General features: G+C 48.7%; 1 protein-coding gene across 1 annotated transcript in view; it reads left to right on the top strand.

Moving 5' to 3' along the window:
* LOC115640974 (zinc finger protein RFP-like) overlaps positions 1-16,932 on the top strand; it is a 29,969-nt gene that overhangs the window by 9,370 nt on the left and 3,667 nt on the right. Inside the window, exons 4-5 of the mRNA XM_030544036.1 lie at positions 14,692-14,714; positions 16,461-16,576. Coding sequence (XP_030399896.1) covers positions 14,692-14,714; positions 16,461-16,576 — 139 coding nt within the window. The remainder of the gene's footprint in view (positions 1-14,691; positions 14,715-16,460; positions 16,577-16,932) is intronic.

Below are 16,932 nucleotides of genomic sequence, written 5' to 3'. Positions count from 1 at the left end.
CTGCCCCAGCCCCACCTCTTCCTCGAGAGCATCATGTTCCCCCTCCCTCCCAGCGCTTGCTGCATGAAACAGCTGGGGGGGTAAAAGCGGGCACGTGGCGTGCTTACGGAGGAGGCAGAGGCGAGCTGGGGCAGAGGGGTGGGTCGAGGAGCTGCCAGTGGGTGCAGAGCACCCACCAATTTTTCCCCATGGGTGCTCCAGCCGTGGAGTTTTTGCAAATAAATCTCTGACAAACTTCAGGGCATATCAAAAAACCTGTGGCTGACATTTTTTATTCCCAAGTTTAGTGCTTTTAATTAGGTACCTTCTGCATGTCCAATCTTCACCATGTGGCATGCAGTGGAAAACATGCTCCATTTTCTTTAGAAAGAAACTGTAGAAGAGTGGGTTTTTTTCAAATGTCATTTGCATCATTTGGGTTCATGGATTTGGCTGGAAGGGTGCAGGAGGGAAGAGAGGAAGGAGACAGTGGGGAGAGGGTGGGGCCTGGGTGGAGTGGGGCGGGGCCTGGAGTGGAGCGGGAGTGGAGTAAGAGCGGGGCCACAGGCGGAAGAGGTGGGCTGGGGAGTTGACCTCCCCAAGGGGCAGCTTCACCCACTTCCCATGACAGTAGGTAAGAGCAGGTCGGCTCCCACTCACTCAGCGCGTGCTGCAGTCTCTTTAGGCAGAGGCCGTCTTCACAGAGCCGAATGCGCCAGCACAGCAGGGAGACGGGTACGAGGGTCTGCGGGAGCTGTTACTCTCTGCCGCCGTGAAGCTGGGCGTCTTAGTATCCTTTGCTGCCTCATCTCTCCCCGCCCCCACACTGCGAGGCCTGGCTGCCGCTGGGCACAGGGGCACCAGTTCAATAATATCGTATAGGGCCCCATAAATCCTAAGGGAGGTCCTGCTGGCAGCATCTGCCTGACAACCCTGAGAGATTTGGCACTTAGTTCTGCATGCTGGGCTGTGAGGGATTCACCTCGGGGAGACATGGCTGAGAGGTGGAGGTGTGCGGATGGGCAATTCTAGACTGTGGGGGTGGCCAGAGAGTCTGTGAGTAGAAAGGGACAGATCTGTTTTAACCCTGAGGAGGGGATCTGGGTTGTGGAGCAGCAGCGTGAGGGTCAAATTATCATGCTTTCACTTTCCCTAAGACCACAGTGTCACTGGGCCGGGTCCCCAGCAGGTCTGGGTTTGTCTGGACTATGACCAGGGACAGGTGGCATTTTTCTGTGCTGACAACAAGTCCTTGATCTTCACTTTCCCCCAAGACTCTTTTAATGGGGAGAGAATCCACTCTTGTCTCAGTGTCCGGTACAGAGAAACCCAGTTGAGACTCTAGCCTCTGGTTGTGTTTTATTGTTTCCACAATCATTGGCTGCTGCAGGCGTTTTTGTTCTTTCACCAAGTGGATTCTGTATCTTCAGCTGCAAAGATGCTGAAATTTTTGTGGCTCACAATGGATTATCTTGTCTCTCTTGTTGAGTAAAATACAGCAATAAACCCAGGAGCCATCAGAACTACTTGATAAACTGGTGAGGGGTTTGTTTGCTTTTTCCTGACCTCCTCAGTGGGATTGAGGTGGGTTATAGGCCATTGGACTTGCAAATAAAGCAACCCCTCTGGAATCGCAACAACAGTAATGATCATGTCTCTGCTAGGCCATATTCAGGTGCTTTCACCCAGTGTCTATTGGATCCGAATTTCCCAGCCTGGGCGCATCAAGCATTCAGACAAACAGTGATGTGTAGCTAGTTCCTGGTCCAAAGTTTTCAGTGACCAGGGTCACATGCGTAGATTTGCAACACCTCTACTGGCTGCGTTCAAAAACAAAAGGGCATCATCGTCAGTTCAATGTGACCTTGCACGTATAGTGTGTGCAAGGTTATGCTGTGCAGATGATGCCATTTTACTCTACAAAATAGCGTCTGGACCCTGTTAGTACTGTGTTTTTGAGATTATGACCTCATTCCTATGGTGTATGAGAGGTTGCGCTGTGCAGAGGACACCATTTTGTAGAGCTGGTCTGCTGCGGGCAGGGCCGGCTTTAGGAAGTGCAGAGCTCAATTCGAACAGTTTCGATGGGGCCCTAGCAGGGATGACTAAAACAAAAAAACACTTAAAAAAACCCCTTTCATTTCTTCCATGTATTATTTACTTTCCATGATTATATAAATAATAACAATTATATATTACATACATTGCATCATATATTAATTAGCTGATTTGCACTTTCATATTACGAAAATAATTTGTTTTTTGATAGTTGTACAACTGATTTTCTTCACTAATGTTTATTTTATTAAAATTTATAAAATATTTCCTTATTAATATAAAATTGCCCCCTCCTTCCCCCTCCAGCACCGCCTGGCCCTGTGGAAACAAACCCTCCTTCCCCAGCTCCGCTCCGTCGAAACGAGGTTGAGGGGGGTGGGCAGGAAGAAACGGAACACATGGGGTGACCAGATCACAGCAGTAAAATAGGACCTGCCCCCTCCCTGCTCAGCCCCACCATCACACCCCTCTTCACCACCTAGCCCCCTGCTGGCTTGCTGCATCCCTCCTAGTCAGTCCCCCACCCACCACTTGCCTCCTTTTCACCTTCTCCCTCCTGCCCGAAACCCCCATGCCCGCCCCTAGAACTCCTGCTGGCTCAGTGCTTGCCTCTTTGCCCACCTGCCACTTGCCCCCTCACCTCCCCACCAAGTATAAAGCCTCATTCAAAGACCCAGGGGTCACTATATTACTGCACACAGCAGTCAGTCAATGCAGTTGTAGATAAATCTCTGCATTATGCATTTTTGTATAACTTATATATGACTTTGTATTGAACCTTGGTAATATGTTATAGCAGGCCCCAAAGGTAGTGTAATTAAGGTAAAAAAAATGTCTTTTTGCTAGGAGTAGAATAAGATCTTCCCCCCACTTTGTAATCAGTTGCCCTGTTGAATGAATGAGGTGTGAATTAAGAAGGTGTGGAAGGCAGCACCTCCAGACAGCTGCAACTCTTGGAGAGGGGCTGGGAGCCAGACCAAGGAGAGCTTTGCCCAGGCTGAGTGGGATGGAGTTTGGGTGCTGGGTGCAGGCTCCGGGCTGGGGCACGGGGTGGGGTGCAGGAAGGGTGGAGGGGTGCAGGCTCTGTGACAGAGTTTGGGGGCCGGAGGGGGGTGGTTGGTGCTGGGGGGACAGGAGGGGAGGGGACTGCCATCACATGTGGCTTCCTTCCTCCTCTGTTGCCCCTCACCATAGCCTCGATGGGGAATGGGGCTGCCCCTTGCCCAATGTTTGCAGGAGTGGTGGCTGGGGGGAAACTCAGTGAAACTCTGGTTTTACTCTTTTGTTGATGGGTCACTTTAACCCCTTACACACCCTTTCCCTGCCTCTCTCACCCCCCCTTTTCTACTGGGCTTGTTTGATCTTTTTGGTGGAACCAGATGAAAACCACAAACCCCAGTGAGAGCAACAGGCTGGAAGACTAGACTGAACCCACCACCCAGCCTAGTCCATCCCAGAGCCCAGGACTGAGGGCAATGTCCCCCCATGCCCAGGCCACCTGTTTCCACTCCTGGCCTCTCCCAGCACTGCCAGTGATTCTGTATGGCTACATCAGCCGGGATTTCAACTGGACCCAGCCCCCTGCTAAATTCACCCCTGTTTTGCAACCACTCTGCACCAAGAGCACCTTCCTTCCCTGCCCTAGAGCTGCTGGATGGCTAGAAAGCTGAGCTGGGCATTTGATTGATCTGGAATATTATCATGCCCCCCCCTCAAAATAAACCTTAATATCCACACAGCTTTGGGGGGGGGGAATAGCCCCCCCCCCAAGCCGGTCTAATTTATTGTTGTAGGGCAAACGAAGGAGCCATAATATAATGGAAATATTCAGCCCCTACAGCGGTCTTGCAGCAGGGAAAGCAGAGTTGATGGGAAGGGAACTGGTTCGGATAGGAGCCCCAGTCCCCTTCCTTTGCAAAATAATTTGGAGAGGGGAATCAGATCACTCCGTGCCTCAATTTCCTCTCTTGTAGGGGTGGGGAGATAAGTCTCAGCCTGCCGTGTTGCAGACCTTTTGCATTCTCCTCTCTTGCTGTATTTGATTTCCTCCTCCAAACCTCCCTCTCTCTCTCACTTAGAGTTCACAGCACTAAGTACTGGCTGGGGGCTTTTTTCCTGGGTTACATTACATGATCCTAACTTTAGTTCTGAAATAGACCCAGGCAGGCACAAACTCACCCACCCTCAAACAGCAACACCACGAAAACCACAAAACCAACCCAATATTACGAACCTGCGGGGAATCACAGGGTCAAACACTCGCCGCTGGAAGCCCCAGCAGCTGCTCAGGTGACTGAGGTCTACTGCAGAGATTCCAGTCTCTCACCTGACCAGAAGCTCCCTCCGCGTCTCCTCCAGATAAGTTCTGGGGGGAGGGGAGGGGAAGGAAGGCTGCAAAGCACATATGCCTTCTCCCCCCTGCCCCTTCCCCACTCCTGACCTGCAACACCCACGCAGCTGCCTCTGCCTCAGCCCTCTGCCAGCCAGCGTCTCATTGCCTAGCAGCAACAGCTGCTGCTTCTGGGAGAGACGCTGCCGGCGCGGGGCCCTCTCAGGCGCGGGGCCCAATTCGGGGGAATCGGGCAAATCGGCCTAAAGCCGGCCCTGGCTGTGGGGACAGATACGTTCGAGGACCAGACAGAATGGCCCATGAATCTGGCCCATGGTCCTGTGGGTGAATCTGGCAGATACACAGATGTCAAAGTTACGAGTGGGGCTCTAAAGTGGGAGCTTCAGCCCTGAATTCACAAGCCCACCCCCTTGCCTTAAACTAGTGACTCCTTTGAGCCATCATCGGTGGGAGCCAAATTTAAGTGAAGACACTTCCATACCTTGGACACTGAGCCCTGTGCGCTGGGCTGTGAGGGCTTCACCCTGGGGAGATGTTACTGGGAGGTGGCGGTGTAGGGGTGGGCGATATTGGGCTGGGGGCTGGCCAGAGAGTTTGTGAGGAGAAAGGGATGGATCAGGTTTAACCCTGCAGGGTGGATCTGGGCTCTGCGGCAGTGCAAGGTTAAGTATTTTGCTCTCACCTCCCCTGAGACCTGCCTGCATCTGAATACAACCCCGGTAACATCCTGTTTCTCTGAACTATGAAGGGAGGCAGGTGGCATTTTATGATTCTTATAGTGAGGCTCCGATCCTCACTTTGTCCCTGGCCTCTTTCACTGGGAGAGAATCCTCCCTTGGCTCCAGGTGGGGCCAGGATCCCAGCTCCGATTGTAGGCATGTAGGCGTTGCTAACTGCACCGGAGCAAGTGTGGCCTAGCACAAAAGGCTGTTGAGTTACTGCTGCATGTGCTCACTGCGGTCATGTTGACTGGAGTGAAGGGGAAGGCAGAGATGACCCATGCTTGTCAATTGTGGGGGGGACACAGTGAGGGCGGCCGGCTTCAGCAGCGTTACTGTGTGTGCTCACCCCGGGTGAGCATGTTCAGTACAAGCTGAACAGGTAATTGCGGGGGGAGGAGACACATGACCCCACATGCTCCCCCCCCGACCACGTTGCCTCTAGGTGGGGGCATATCCCTTGGTTCTCAGCACTGCACTATTCCAAGCCACTGCTCCCCAACTCTCATTAGTAGGGTTGCCAAGTTTGTAATATATAAAAACCGGACACACTAGTAGGAGTATTGGAACCTTCCCTGCTTCCCCCCTTCCCTCCAGGCTTCGCCCCTGCCCTGCTCCTTCCTCCTGAGGCCACATCACCTGTTCACTCCTCTTTCCCCTTCCCCTCCTTGTACACTGCTCTTCCCCTCTCCCACCTTCCTGATTCACCTGCAGCCGCCTGATGCAGGTAGGAGGCAGCTTTGGCTGAGTAGGGGCTGGTGTGGGTGATGACTCAGTGCCTCCCCTGCCTGCAGTAACTGGACTTCAGGTGTCCAGTTAGTAGATCTGACCGGACACAGTCGGGTCCCCTTTTTGGCTGGACTTTCCAGTCGAAAACCAGACACCTGGTCACCCTACCTCGCAGTGCATTTTGGGAAAATATTTTGGGCCTTTATGGTTATGTGCCCAGAAGTGGAGTTGCACATGGAGAATTTTGCAGCAGGCCATTTCTGGCTGCACTCTGTTGGGGAGTCACGGATTCTCCCCCCGCCATTTTCTCCCCCGTCCCCTTGTGTGAATGAAGAAGGTTGCAAAATCCTGACATTAATGCCGCTGTGATTTCAGCGAAGGGCGTCATGTCCCAGGGATGAAACACGCTGAAGGGCCTTTTGCTGGTGTCATTCCAACAGGAGGAGGCGGAGGTAGCTCTCATGAGGAGATGGGCAAAGAGTGGAAAGAAGATACAAAATGCAGAGCTTGATCTTTATGCTATTCCTCGCTGGTTGGGCTGTTTTTCCAGTGAGATGCTACCAGCAACCCAGCAGCTCCTAGTGGATGAGAGATCCATTTGTCAATTCCTTGGGTGTGACCACTTCCATAAGAAAGTCCTAGGAGCTGGAGGGAGGGGTGCAGAGGTCTGATGGGGACAGAGAGAATTCTCCATTTCAGTGGGGTTTACGTGGCAATCCTGTCACCAGTTCAGCTTCAGATGTATTTCTCCTATTACAATAAGATGCAGTGGCTGGAACGCTGTCCCCCCTTCCAGGTCCTGGAGTTAGCATCTGCAGCCAGAACCTGCTTCTCCACGGCAACTGCATTTCCTCTTCCAGGTGCAGTTTCACCAGCCCCCCTAGAGCAGTGGCTCTCAACCCTTCCATACTCCTGTACCCTTTTGAAGAGTCTGATTTGTCCTGCATACCCCCAAGCATACCATGTAAAAACGTACAAAATCAGACATAAAAACACAAAAGTGTCATAGCCACACTATTACTGAAAAAGTGCCAACTTTCTCATTTTTACTATATAATTATAAACTAAATCAATTGGAATATAAAATATTATACTTACATTGCTGTGTATAGTCTATAGAGCAGTATAAAGAAGTCACTGTATGAAATTTTAGTTTGCACTGACTTTGCTAGTGCTTTTCCTGTAGCCTGTTGTAAAAGGAGGCAAATAGCTAGAGGAATTGATGTACCCCCGGAAGACCTCTGAGTACCCCCAGGGATACACAAACCCCTGATTGAGAACCACTGGGCTAAAGTACCAGAGAGATGTATTCTCCTCTCTAGGACTGAACGGGGTTGTCCACCAGCACAGTCACACAGCTCCCAGCGCAGCCAGGGTCACCAGAGCAGAGCCCCCAGGGGCTGGGAGTCTCAGATGCAGCTCAGCCAATGAGAGGGCTCCAGGAAATGAAACCTGCAGCTGGGCTGTACCAGAGAAGTGAAACTAACCTGGTCCCACACATCTGCAGTGCAGGGAGCGATGGCTGCTGTGCAGAAACTCCAGGATGAAGCCACGTGTTCCATCTGCCTGGAGTATTTCAAAGCCCCAGTGTCTATCCACTGCGGGCACAACTTCTGCCGGGCCTGCATCAACCAGTACTGGGGGGAGTCGAAGCCAAATTTCTCCTGCCCCCAGTGCAGAGAAACCGCCCAGCAGAGAAACTTCAGGCCCAACAGGGAGCTGGCGAACATGGTGGAGCTAGTGAAACAGCTAAAGTTACAAGCAGGGAAAGAGCCAGGGGGGGAGCGAGTGTGTGAGAAACACAGGGAGCCTCTGAAACTCTTCTGTGAGGAGGATCAAAGCCCCATCTGCGTGGTGTGTGACAGATCCAAGGCTCACCGAGACCACCCTGTGATTCCCATCGAGGAGGCTGCCCAGGAGTACAAGGTAGGAAAACACCATCAAGGATCTGAAACCCAGATGGCAGGAATTGGATAAAATCTGACTTTAGAATTACTAATCTGTGTTCTTTCCTGTAAAGGATTTATTTTTGGTGTACGGGGTCTGTTAGGGTGACCAGATGGCAAGTGTGAAAAAGCAGGGTGGGGAGTAATAGAGTCCTATGTAAGACAAAGCCCTAATATCAGGACAGTCCCTATAAAATGGAGACATCTGGTCACCCTAGAGTCTGTGAATTAGACCTAAATCATGCTGCCTTTTGCCTGTTTAACAGCTCGCTCTCTAACCAGGTTCTGTAGGAGCAGGACAGATTAAAACATTTATTAAAGCTAATTTTAACAAATTTCATAGTACACAGGTTAAGAAAAGCATGTCTGTACATCTGGATATAGTGCTTAGATTATCCACAAATACAGAGTTTGTTTTAAAAGTCATACCATACATATAGCACATAATCCAGCAATAATCCAAATTTAGGTGAATAAATTTAACAACACAGTTTAGATGTTAGCATCCAAGTATTTGGGTGCATCACTCATGAAGAGATATACAGAGAGTGGGTTGTGGAAAGCAAATATATCAATGAGTGAAGATTGTCCCTCAAGAATTGAGAATTTGGGGTAGGTTGTCCATTAGAAACTAGAACCATCAGGGAAGTATTTCAGTCACACCCAAGGAAAAGAAGAATGAATCTCTCATCTGCTAGTAGCTGCTCAGCTGCTGGTAGCTTCTCACTGGAAAAAGAAAAACAGCCCAACCAGAGAGGAATGTATTCTGCCTCTGTCTGTGCGAGTCATTTCAGGCTCCAAAGAGTAATAACCCAATTCTTCCTTCCAAAACATCCTGGCCAATCATAAACCAGCACAGCGGACTATTCAGAGCCTCTCAGTTACATGGATTATCCAGACCAGGGTTGTTATAATGCTGACCAATAAAGCAATCCAGTAAATTGTAAAATGCAAATCTGGTTACGTTCAAAAGTTCCAGGAAGTGAGTTTTCCTACAGACAGCACCAGCAACTCCTATAAAGTTGAATACATTGTGTAAATTATTTCTAAAGTCTGAATCGGATCCATAGGTTTTATTTAAATTATTTTCCGTGAAGAAGACACCCAGGATGCCCCTCCTAGCAGAACAGATCACATACCATGTTTCTTTGCTCAGGAACAAATCTGGACACAACTGCAGACCCTGAAGGAAGAGAAAGAAAAACTCCTCAAATACAGACAGGCCGAGGAGGGGAAAAGCCAGGAATACCTGGTAGGTGCCTGTTATGAATCTGGTGGTATGCTGTGTGGTGTGGTGAAAGGGCAGAATAACATGACTACTGCTTACTGACTAGGGGTGTCTCTGAAGCCCCCCCCTCCATTTTTCCCTCTCTTCAGGGTCCTTTAAGAACTCACACAGGCTTTCTCTGGTAAATGGTACCCCTAGTTTCATACCAGAAGCAGTTTACAATAAGCCAGAGTCCCAAACTAAAGTCCATTAGAACAACACAAAGAAAAAGTCCACACTTAGCTCGAGAGAGAGAGAGAGAGAGAGAGAAAGTGGATGAGGTAATATCTTTTATTAGACCAACTTCTGTTGGTGCAACATACAAGCTTTTGAGAATCTGGTCCACTAAAAAATGTCACCTCACCTACTATGTCTGTCTAATAACCTGACCAGCTATGGAAGATATTTAGCTCGGGCACTTTCTCTCACCCCCCCAGGGCTCTTCTTCCATTCTGGTCAGATCTCCCAAACGTTTCCCCTCACTGGAGCTCTGACACCCACTCCCAAACACAGTCAGCGTTTCCCAGCGCCCTGAGCCTCCTGCTCACTGGGCTTTACTCTCCTAGCTTCCTGGTGTCATGGTCCTGCCAGAGCCTTCCTCTGCAGCTATGTCTACACTGCCGCCTAGGGTCAACAAAACTTTTTTCGCTCTGGGGGGTGAATATTCCACCCCCCTGAGAGACGTTAGTTATACTGACATGTTCACAGCACTTCTCCCACCGACATAGCTTGTGCTGCTTGTGGGGCTGCTTTTCTTATGCCGACAGGAGAGCATAGAGCGCTGTTCATGTAGACGTGGCCTTCCTCTTTGCATTAGCCATTCCCTGAGCACAGCAACCTCTATCTGCTCTTTGTTGGCAATTGCCTGATTCCCCTCAGGTGGGGCTTCTTCCCAAATCTGGATTGGCTTAGCCCAGTGGTCCCCAAACTTTTGAGGGTCATGCCCCCCCCTTATCCCTGTCCATGCCTGCCCCTGCCCAGAGTGGGGCCGTGGCTCTGGGTGGTGGGGAAGAGAGGACGGGTAAGGGGGCGGAGGCTGGGGCCACAGCTGGGGCTGAAGCCGCTGCCAGGGCCTAGGGGTGTGGCCAGAAACAGAGCTGCACTGAAGCTGGGGGCCAGGTGTGGGGCTGGGAGCTGGGGCCGCGGCTGCAGGTGGGACTGGAGCACAGCTGGGGGCAGGGAGGGGCTGAGTGGCACTCCCTGCCCCCCATGGGGGCCAGCCCACGCCATGCTGTGCCCCTGAAGGGTCCTCCCTGCCGCCCCGGGGAGTGTCCCATAGGTTGGAGACCTCTGGCTTAGCCTCACACTCTTCAGCTCATGTGGCAAGTGGCCCTGTTCTGAGGTGTTTCTTGGGTTTGCACAACTGCTCTGTTCCTCTCTTTCTCTTTGCATGCATGTTGGCAGCCGTGTATGTGTCACAGTTGCCCACTTTCACGTGGTAAATAAGCACCCCGACTTTCACAGTAAGCCAAAAATCAAGCTAATCCCATTTCAAAACAAGGTCAAAACAAGCCAATCCCTAAGGACCCAAACCCTCTGTGTGACTAGATCCCCCCCCCCGGCCTGCAGTCTGGGACTGTGGTGGATGTGCTGTGCACCCCTGACTCCCTCCTCCCCTTGCCCCGGCTTGCCGGGAGTTGATCCAAAAAACAGAAACAACAAGCTACAAGCCAAAAACTAGCCAACAAGCAACTCACAAGCCAATTAACAAGCCCAATGTCTGCATTTTTCCCCGCGGGTTTGGCATGTTTGGTGCGTGTGTCTCCTTCATCGTGATTCTCCTGAGTTGTTTGTTTTGATTTATACTGATTTTCACTCCTTCCTTCGGCTTCTGTCCCAGTAAGCCATTGCCCTTGTAGCTCTGAAACCTGCTCTTGGAAGAATCTGGATTGTTGGAGGCCATTGATCAGATGATACATGAAAAGGTAGCAGAAAGGCAAATTAAGGCCCACACAACATTAAGAGACATTATGACCAAAGCGGGAAGCTTTAGGGGAAAACACTGATCTAGTGGCGTGAGGGGAGTTTCTGTCAAAAGGCAGTGAAATTCTCCTGAATGTGCACACCTGGCCACGGAGGTCAATCAAAATATGTTCATTTTAGGGCTGTCAATTAATTGCACTTAACTCAAACGATTAATTTGTTTTGAGTTACCTTGATTAAAAAAATTAATCACAATTAATCGCAGCTTTAATCGTCCTGTTAAACAATAATAGCAATAATACCAATTTAAATGTATTATAAATACTTTTGGATGTTTCCTACATTTTCAAATGTATTGATTTCAATTACAACGCAGAATACAAAGTGTACAGGGCTCATTTTATATTATAATTTTTATTACAAATATTTGCACTGTAAAGAAGATAAAGAATAGTATTTCAGTTCACCTTATACAAATACTGTAGTGCAATCTCTTTATCATGAAGGCGCAACTTACAAATGTAGAATTTTTTTTTACATAACTGCACTCAAATATAAAACAATGTAAAACTTCAGAGCCTAAAAGTCCACTTCTTGTTCAGCCAATCGCTAAGACAAACAAATTTGTTTATCTTTATGAGCGATAATGCTGCTTGCTTCTTATTTTGTAGCCAGTGTTGCAAGGTATTTACATGTCAGTTATGCTAACCATTCGTATGCCCCTTCATGCTTCGACTTCTAGATTACACTATCTTTTGTTAATCTTTTTTTACAGTGCAAATATGTGTAATTAAAAAAACAATGTAAAGTGAGCCCTGTACACTTTGTATTCTGTGTTGTAATTGAAATCAATATATTTGAAAATATAGAAAAACATCCAAAAATATGTATAATAAATGTAAATTGGTATTCTATTATTGTCTTAACAGTGTGATTAAAAGTGCGATTCATTTTTTTAATCTCGCAATTTAATTTTTTGAATCGTTTGACAGCCCTAGTTAATTTACATCTGTGCAAGGTATCCCGCGACATGTCCCCTGCCCTTAGGGTGACCAGATGTCCCGATTTTATAGGGATAGTCCCGATTTTTGGGTCTTTTTCTTGTATAGGCTCCTATTACCCCCCACCCCCGTCCCGATTTTTCACATTTGCTGTCTGGTCACCCTACCTGCCCTACTTTTTCCTTATTTGTGTCTGTCCGTTACAGGAGAAGACAGATGTTGAGAGACGGAAAATCATATCTGAAATTCAGCAATTGCGACAATTCTTGGAGGAACAAGAGCGACTCCTGCTGGCCCAATTGGGAGGCCTGGACAAGGAGATTGTGAAGATGCAGAATGAAAATGTCACCAAACTCTCATTGGAGATTTCCCATCTCAGCGAGCTGATCAGTGAGATGGAGGGGAAGTGCCAGCAGCCAGCGAGTGAATTCCTGAAGGTGAGACCTCTGATTCTTGCAAGGCATTTGGGGAAGGGGTAAAAGATGAAACTCACGAGTCATGGAGTGCAAAATTCAAACCTCAGTGTAGAACTCATAGTGTGTATTTTTAAAACAAATTCTCTATGTTGCTATTAATGAATTTTCCTCCTCCTGTGAGTAGGGAACTGAGACCCAGAGAGATTAAGGGTATGTCTCTGCTGCCAGGAAGGGTGTGACTGCAGCTCAGGTAGACGTGCCTGAGCCAGCTTTGATCTCGCTAGCTCCAATAACAATCGCCATGAAGCCAGAGCAGTGCAGGTGGCACCATGGACTTACTGCTCAAGTACATACTCAGGATCCCGGCTGGGGTGTATAATCCGTGCTGCTGCAGCAGCTTCACTGCTGTTTTGATTGGAGCTAGCTCAATCGAAGCCAGCCCAAGTACGTCTCCACATGCCACTGTGTCTGTGCCCAAGAGCTGAATGGAGATTTCCTGCACCTCAGTCATGTGCTTTGCCCCAAGGCCAAACGTCCTCTCCTCCAAACATCATTGCCCTCTGCTGGCTGGGTAAAGAACCCAGAAGAAGGGCTTAGAAGGCAGATCTGCTAACCGCTACAACACCAACTCAGCAGCATTGGGATGGTGTCTAGCCAGATACCCAGTCCTGTGTGACTACTTCATTCAAACACAGATCTGGGCTGAGGATGATAATTATTAATTACTGTTACATTTATTTGTGTTCCAAAGGGATTGTGACAGGGAAGTACAGTTAACTAAGCAGTTAGGTACAGAGGATATCCCTGAGATTACACTGTTAAATAGAATCATAGAAAGTAGGACTGGAGGGGACCTCGAGAGGGCATATAGTCCTGTCCCCTGCATGGAGGCAGGGCCATGTCTTATCTAGGCTGTCCCTGACAGGTGTTTGTTTAAACTGGCCTTAAAAACCTCCAGTGATGGAGATTCTACAGCCTCCCTAGGTAATTTGTTCCAGAGCTTAACCACCCTGCCAGTTAGGAAGTTTTTCCTAATGTCCAACCTAAAGCTCCCTTGCTGCAATTTAAGCCCATTGCTTCCTGTCCTGTCCTCGATGGTTAAGAAAAATGTATCACCCTTCTCTTCATAACAACCTTCTACATACTTGAAGACGGTTATCATGTCCCCCCCTCAGTCTTCTCTTCTACAGACTAAACAAACCCATTTTTTTTTCAATCTTCCCTCATAGGTCATGTTTTCTAGATCTTTAATCATTTTTGTTGCTCCTCTCTGGACTTTCTCCAATTTGTCTACCTCTTTTCTGAAGTATGTTATCCAGAACTGGACACAGTACTCCAGTTGGGGCCTAATCAGCGCGGAGTAGAGCAGAAGAATTACTTCTCATGTCTTGCTTACAACACTCCAGCTGTTACATCCCAGAATGCTGTTTGCTTTTTTTGCAACAGCATTACACTGTTGACTCATATTTAGGTTGTGGTCCACTATGACCACCAGATCCCTTTCTGCAGTGCTCCTTCCTGGGCAGTCATTTCCCATTTTTTATGTGTGCAACTGATTGTTCCTTTGTAAATGGAGTACTTTGTATTTGTCCTTATTGAATTTCATCCTATTTAATTCAGACCATTTCTCCAGTTTGTCCAGATCATTTTGTATTCTAATCCCGTCCTCCAAAGTGCTTGCAACCCCTCCCAGCTTGGTATCATTCACAAACTTTATAAGTATACTCTCTATGCCATTGTCCAAATAATTTATGAAGATACTGAATAGAGCTGGATCCAGGAGAGATCCCTGTGGGTCCCCACTTGATATGCCCTTCCAGCTCAAGTATGAACTATTGATAACTCCTCTCTGAGTACGGTTTTTCAGACAGTTGTGGATGAATCTTAGAATAGGTTTGTCTAGGCCAGGGTCCCCAACGCGGTGCCCGCAGAGGTATCTAAATGTGCCTGTGTCCTGGCCGGCGGTCGAGCATCTGCTGAAATGCCACCGAATTTCTGTGGCATTTCGGCGGTGACACCTCTCGATGACACCGCTTGCCACCGACAAGCTATGTCATTGAGAGGCTTCACCACCGAAATGCCACAGAAATTTGGCAGCATTTTGGTGTATGCTCGACTGCCGCCACGGTCCTTTGTCTGGCAGCCGCCAGATGAAAAGGTTGGGGACCACTGGGCTAGGCTCTGTTGCTCTAGTTTACTTATGGGATAAATAAAAAAAGTAATGGGCACCAAGATAATTTATTAGCTCTGATTCATGTCACTGTGACACTGAGCTCCTTTTTTCTCTCTCTCTCCCCCCCTAGGATATCAGAAGCATCTTGAGCAGGTACGTGGCTCCTCACTCCCTCTGATCTCTTGCTATGCTTGGAAGGGGCTTGCACCCGCATCTTCCCAGCCACTAACCTTCCCTGCTTAAAAACGTGATGGGTAGAGTTGATTGGGAGGCAGGGAATGGATCACTTGATGGTTACCTGTTCTGTTCATTCCCTCTGAAGCACCTGGCTTTGGCTCCCTCGGAAGACAGGACACTGGGCTAGATGGACCTTTCGTCTGACCCTGTATGACTGTTTCTATGATTAAAAAAAAAAAAAAAGAGAGGGGAATACAAACATGGAAAAGTCATTTTCGTTCCACAAGCTTCAAAAAACAGTGTTTCATTTTCTTTACTTCACCCATTGTCATTTATTTACTTAGGTTTCAAGAGATTTATTCTGCTTTTTTTCCAGTTGAAAAAAAAAGTTGCAAACAAAAGATTGACGAAACCGTTTTCAAAAGTGCCCAAGTGACTTAGGAGCCTGAATAGCACCAGACTTAGACTCCTGGGGCCTGGAACCTCAAAGGTATTTAGGGCCCTAACTCCCATTGATTTCACTGGAAGATAGGCACCTAAATATGTTTGACAGTCTGGGCCTAACCCTTTCCCCCTCTCAGCTGGAGGGAGTACTTGAACTGAGGGTTTCCAATATCCCAGGTGACTACTGTAATCATTGGGCTAGAAGTTCTGAAGGCATCTCTTCTCCCTGCAGCCATTTTGTGTAAGTTCTCCAATAAGCATGGGTGGTGCGTATAAGAGGCCAGGGAAGGCTGAGCCTCCCAAAAAGGCTGGCCATGCAGGGGGGAAGTGGCATGGATGCAGCATGGGTCACCCGTTCGGAGGCGCGCTGGCCAGCCACTGCCTTTGGAGAACCAGAAGCAAAGCTCCATAGAAGTGTGGAGGGCTCCCCCATTGGTGCCTGGATTGTGGCCCTGCCTGCACTCCACCCCAGCCCCACTCGGCCTCTTCCCCCATGGCCCTGCCCTTGCTCTGCCTCTTTCCACCCCTGCTGTGTCTCTCTTCCCCGGAGACCTCACCCTGCCCACCGCTTGCTCCTCTCTTCCCCTCTCCCCCCAACCCTGGATCACTCGCCTAAGGCAGGAAAAAGTGATGGGGCCATGGCAGAGCCAGGGTGGGGCCTTGTTGCGAAGAGGCCAAATAGGAGTGGGGACTCAGGGGCATGGTCTCAAGGGTGGGGCCATGGTCCAGCTGTCAATGGCCCCTGCCCCACTTCTAGGCAGCTTCCGGCAGTCACATGTGAGCCTCTCCAAATGGAAAACTCATGTGCCACCTATGCCAATAGGGACCTGATCTGGCAGAGGTGATGTCTGAGCAAAGTTACCAAATCGGGCCTCATAAGGTTCTTAGGCAGACAAATGCATCTCTTCCCCCAGTTAGTGGATTGCTCTGGGGCTTGGACATCTGAGCACCTGGTGAGAAGCAAGAACATAGGCACCTTCAAAAATGGCAGTGCTGAGCAAATTTAGGTGCCTGTAGGGTTTGGCAGCAACTGGGGCAGGTGGATTGTGGCACCTAAAATCGGGATGTGGACACCAAAATCTGGGATTTGGTTGCTCAAGTAACTTTGTGGATCTGGGCCTACTTGCCCCGAGTAGAGCAAGTTATCCAGCAGGCTGCCCAACTCCACGGCTTTCACTTCCAGGATGATCAGAACATAACGAATGCGAAGGAGTCATGCCTAAAAGAAATAATTACACTGCAAACTGTGATTCTGTAGCAAAGCCTGTTTCTTTCTAGGTGTGAGAAAGGGAAGGCCCAGGCGGTGGGGGAGAGTCTTTCCAAGCTGGAAAACAGAATTGGTGATTTCTCTGAGAAAAGGATTGTTCTGGAGATGATTCTGAGGGAATTCAAAGGTATCATAGAATATCAAGGTTGGAAGGGACCTCATCTAGTCCAACTGCCTGCTCAAAGCAGGACTAATCCCCAGATTGAGTTTTACCCTGGATCCCTAAATGGCCTCCTCAAGGATTGAACTCACAACCCTAGGTTTAGCAGGTTAATGCTCAAACCACTGAGCTATCTCTCCCCCCAAGAAAGGCAAATCAAAATGTCACCATGGGAGGACGTGGGTTCTGGATAAACAGTGTTGATATCAAGCCCAACTCAATAAGAGTAAAAGAATAGGTTATACATTCCCGGGAAGGGCCAAGGGAAGAGAAAATACAATAGAGAACCAACAACAATAAGAGTGACATTTATTATTCACGCT

The sequence above is a fragment of the Gopherus evgoodei genome, unplaced genomic scaffold, assembly GCF_007399415.2.
Source record: "Gopherus evgoodei ecotype Sinaloan lineage unplaced genomic scaffold, rGopEvg1_v1.p scaffold_32_arrow_ctg1, whole genome shotgun sequence".
Classification (NCBI taxonomy): Eukaryota; Metazoa; Chordata; order Testudines; family Testudinidae; genus Gopherus; species Gopherus evgoodei.
This window is presented reverse-complemented; position numbering and strand designations above follow the sequence as displayed.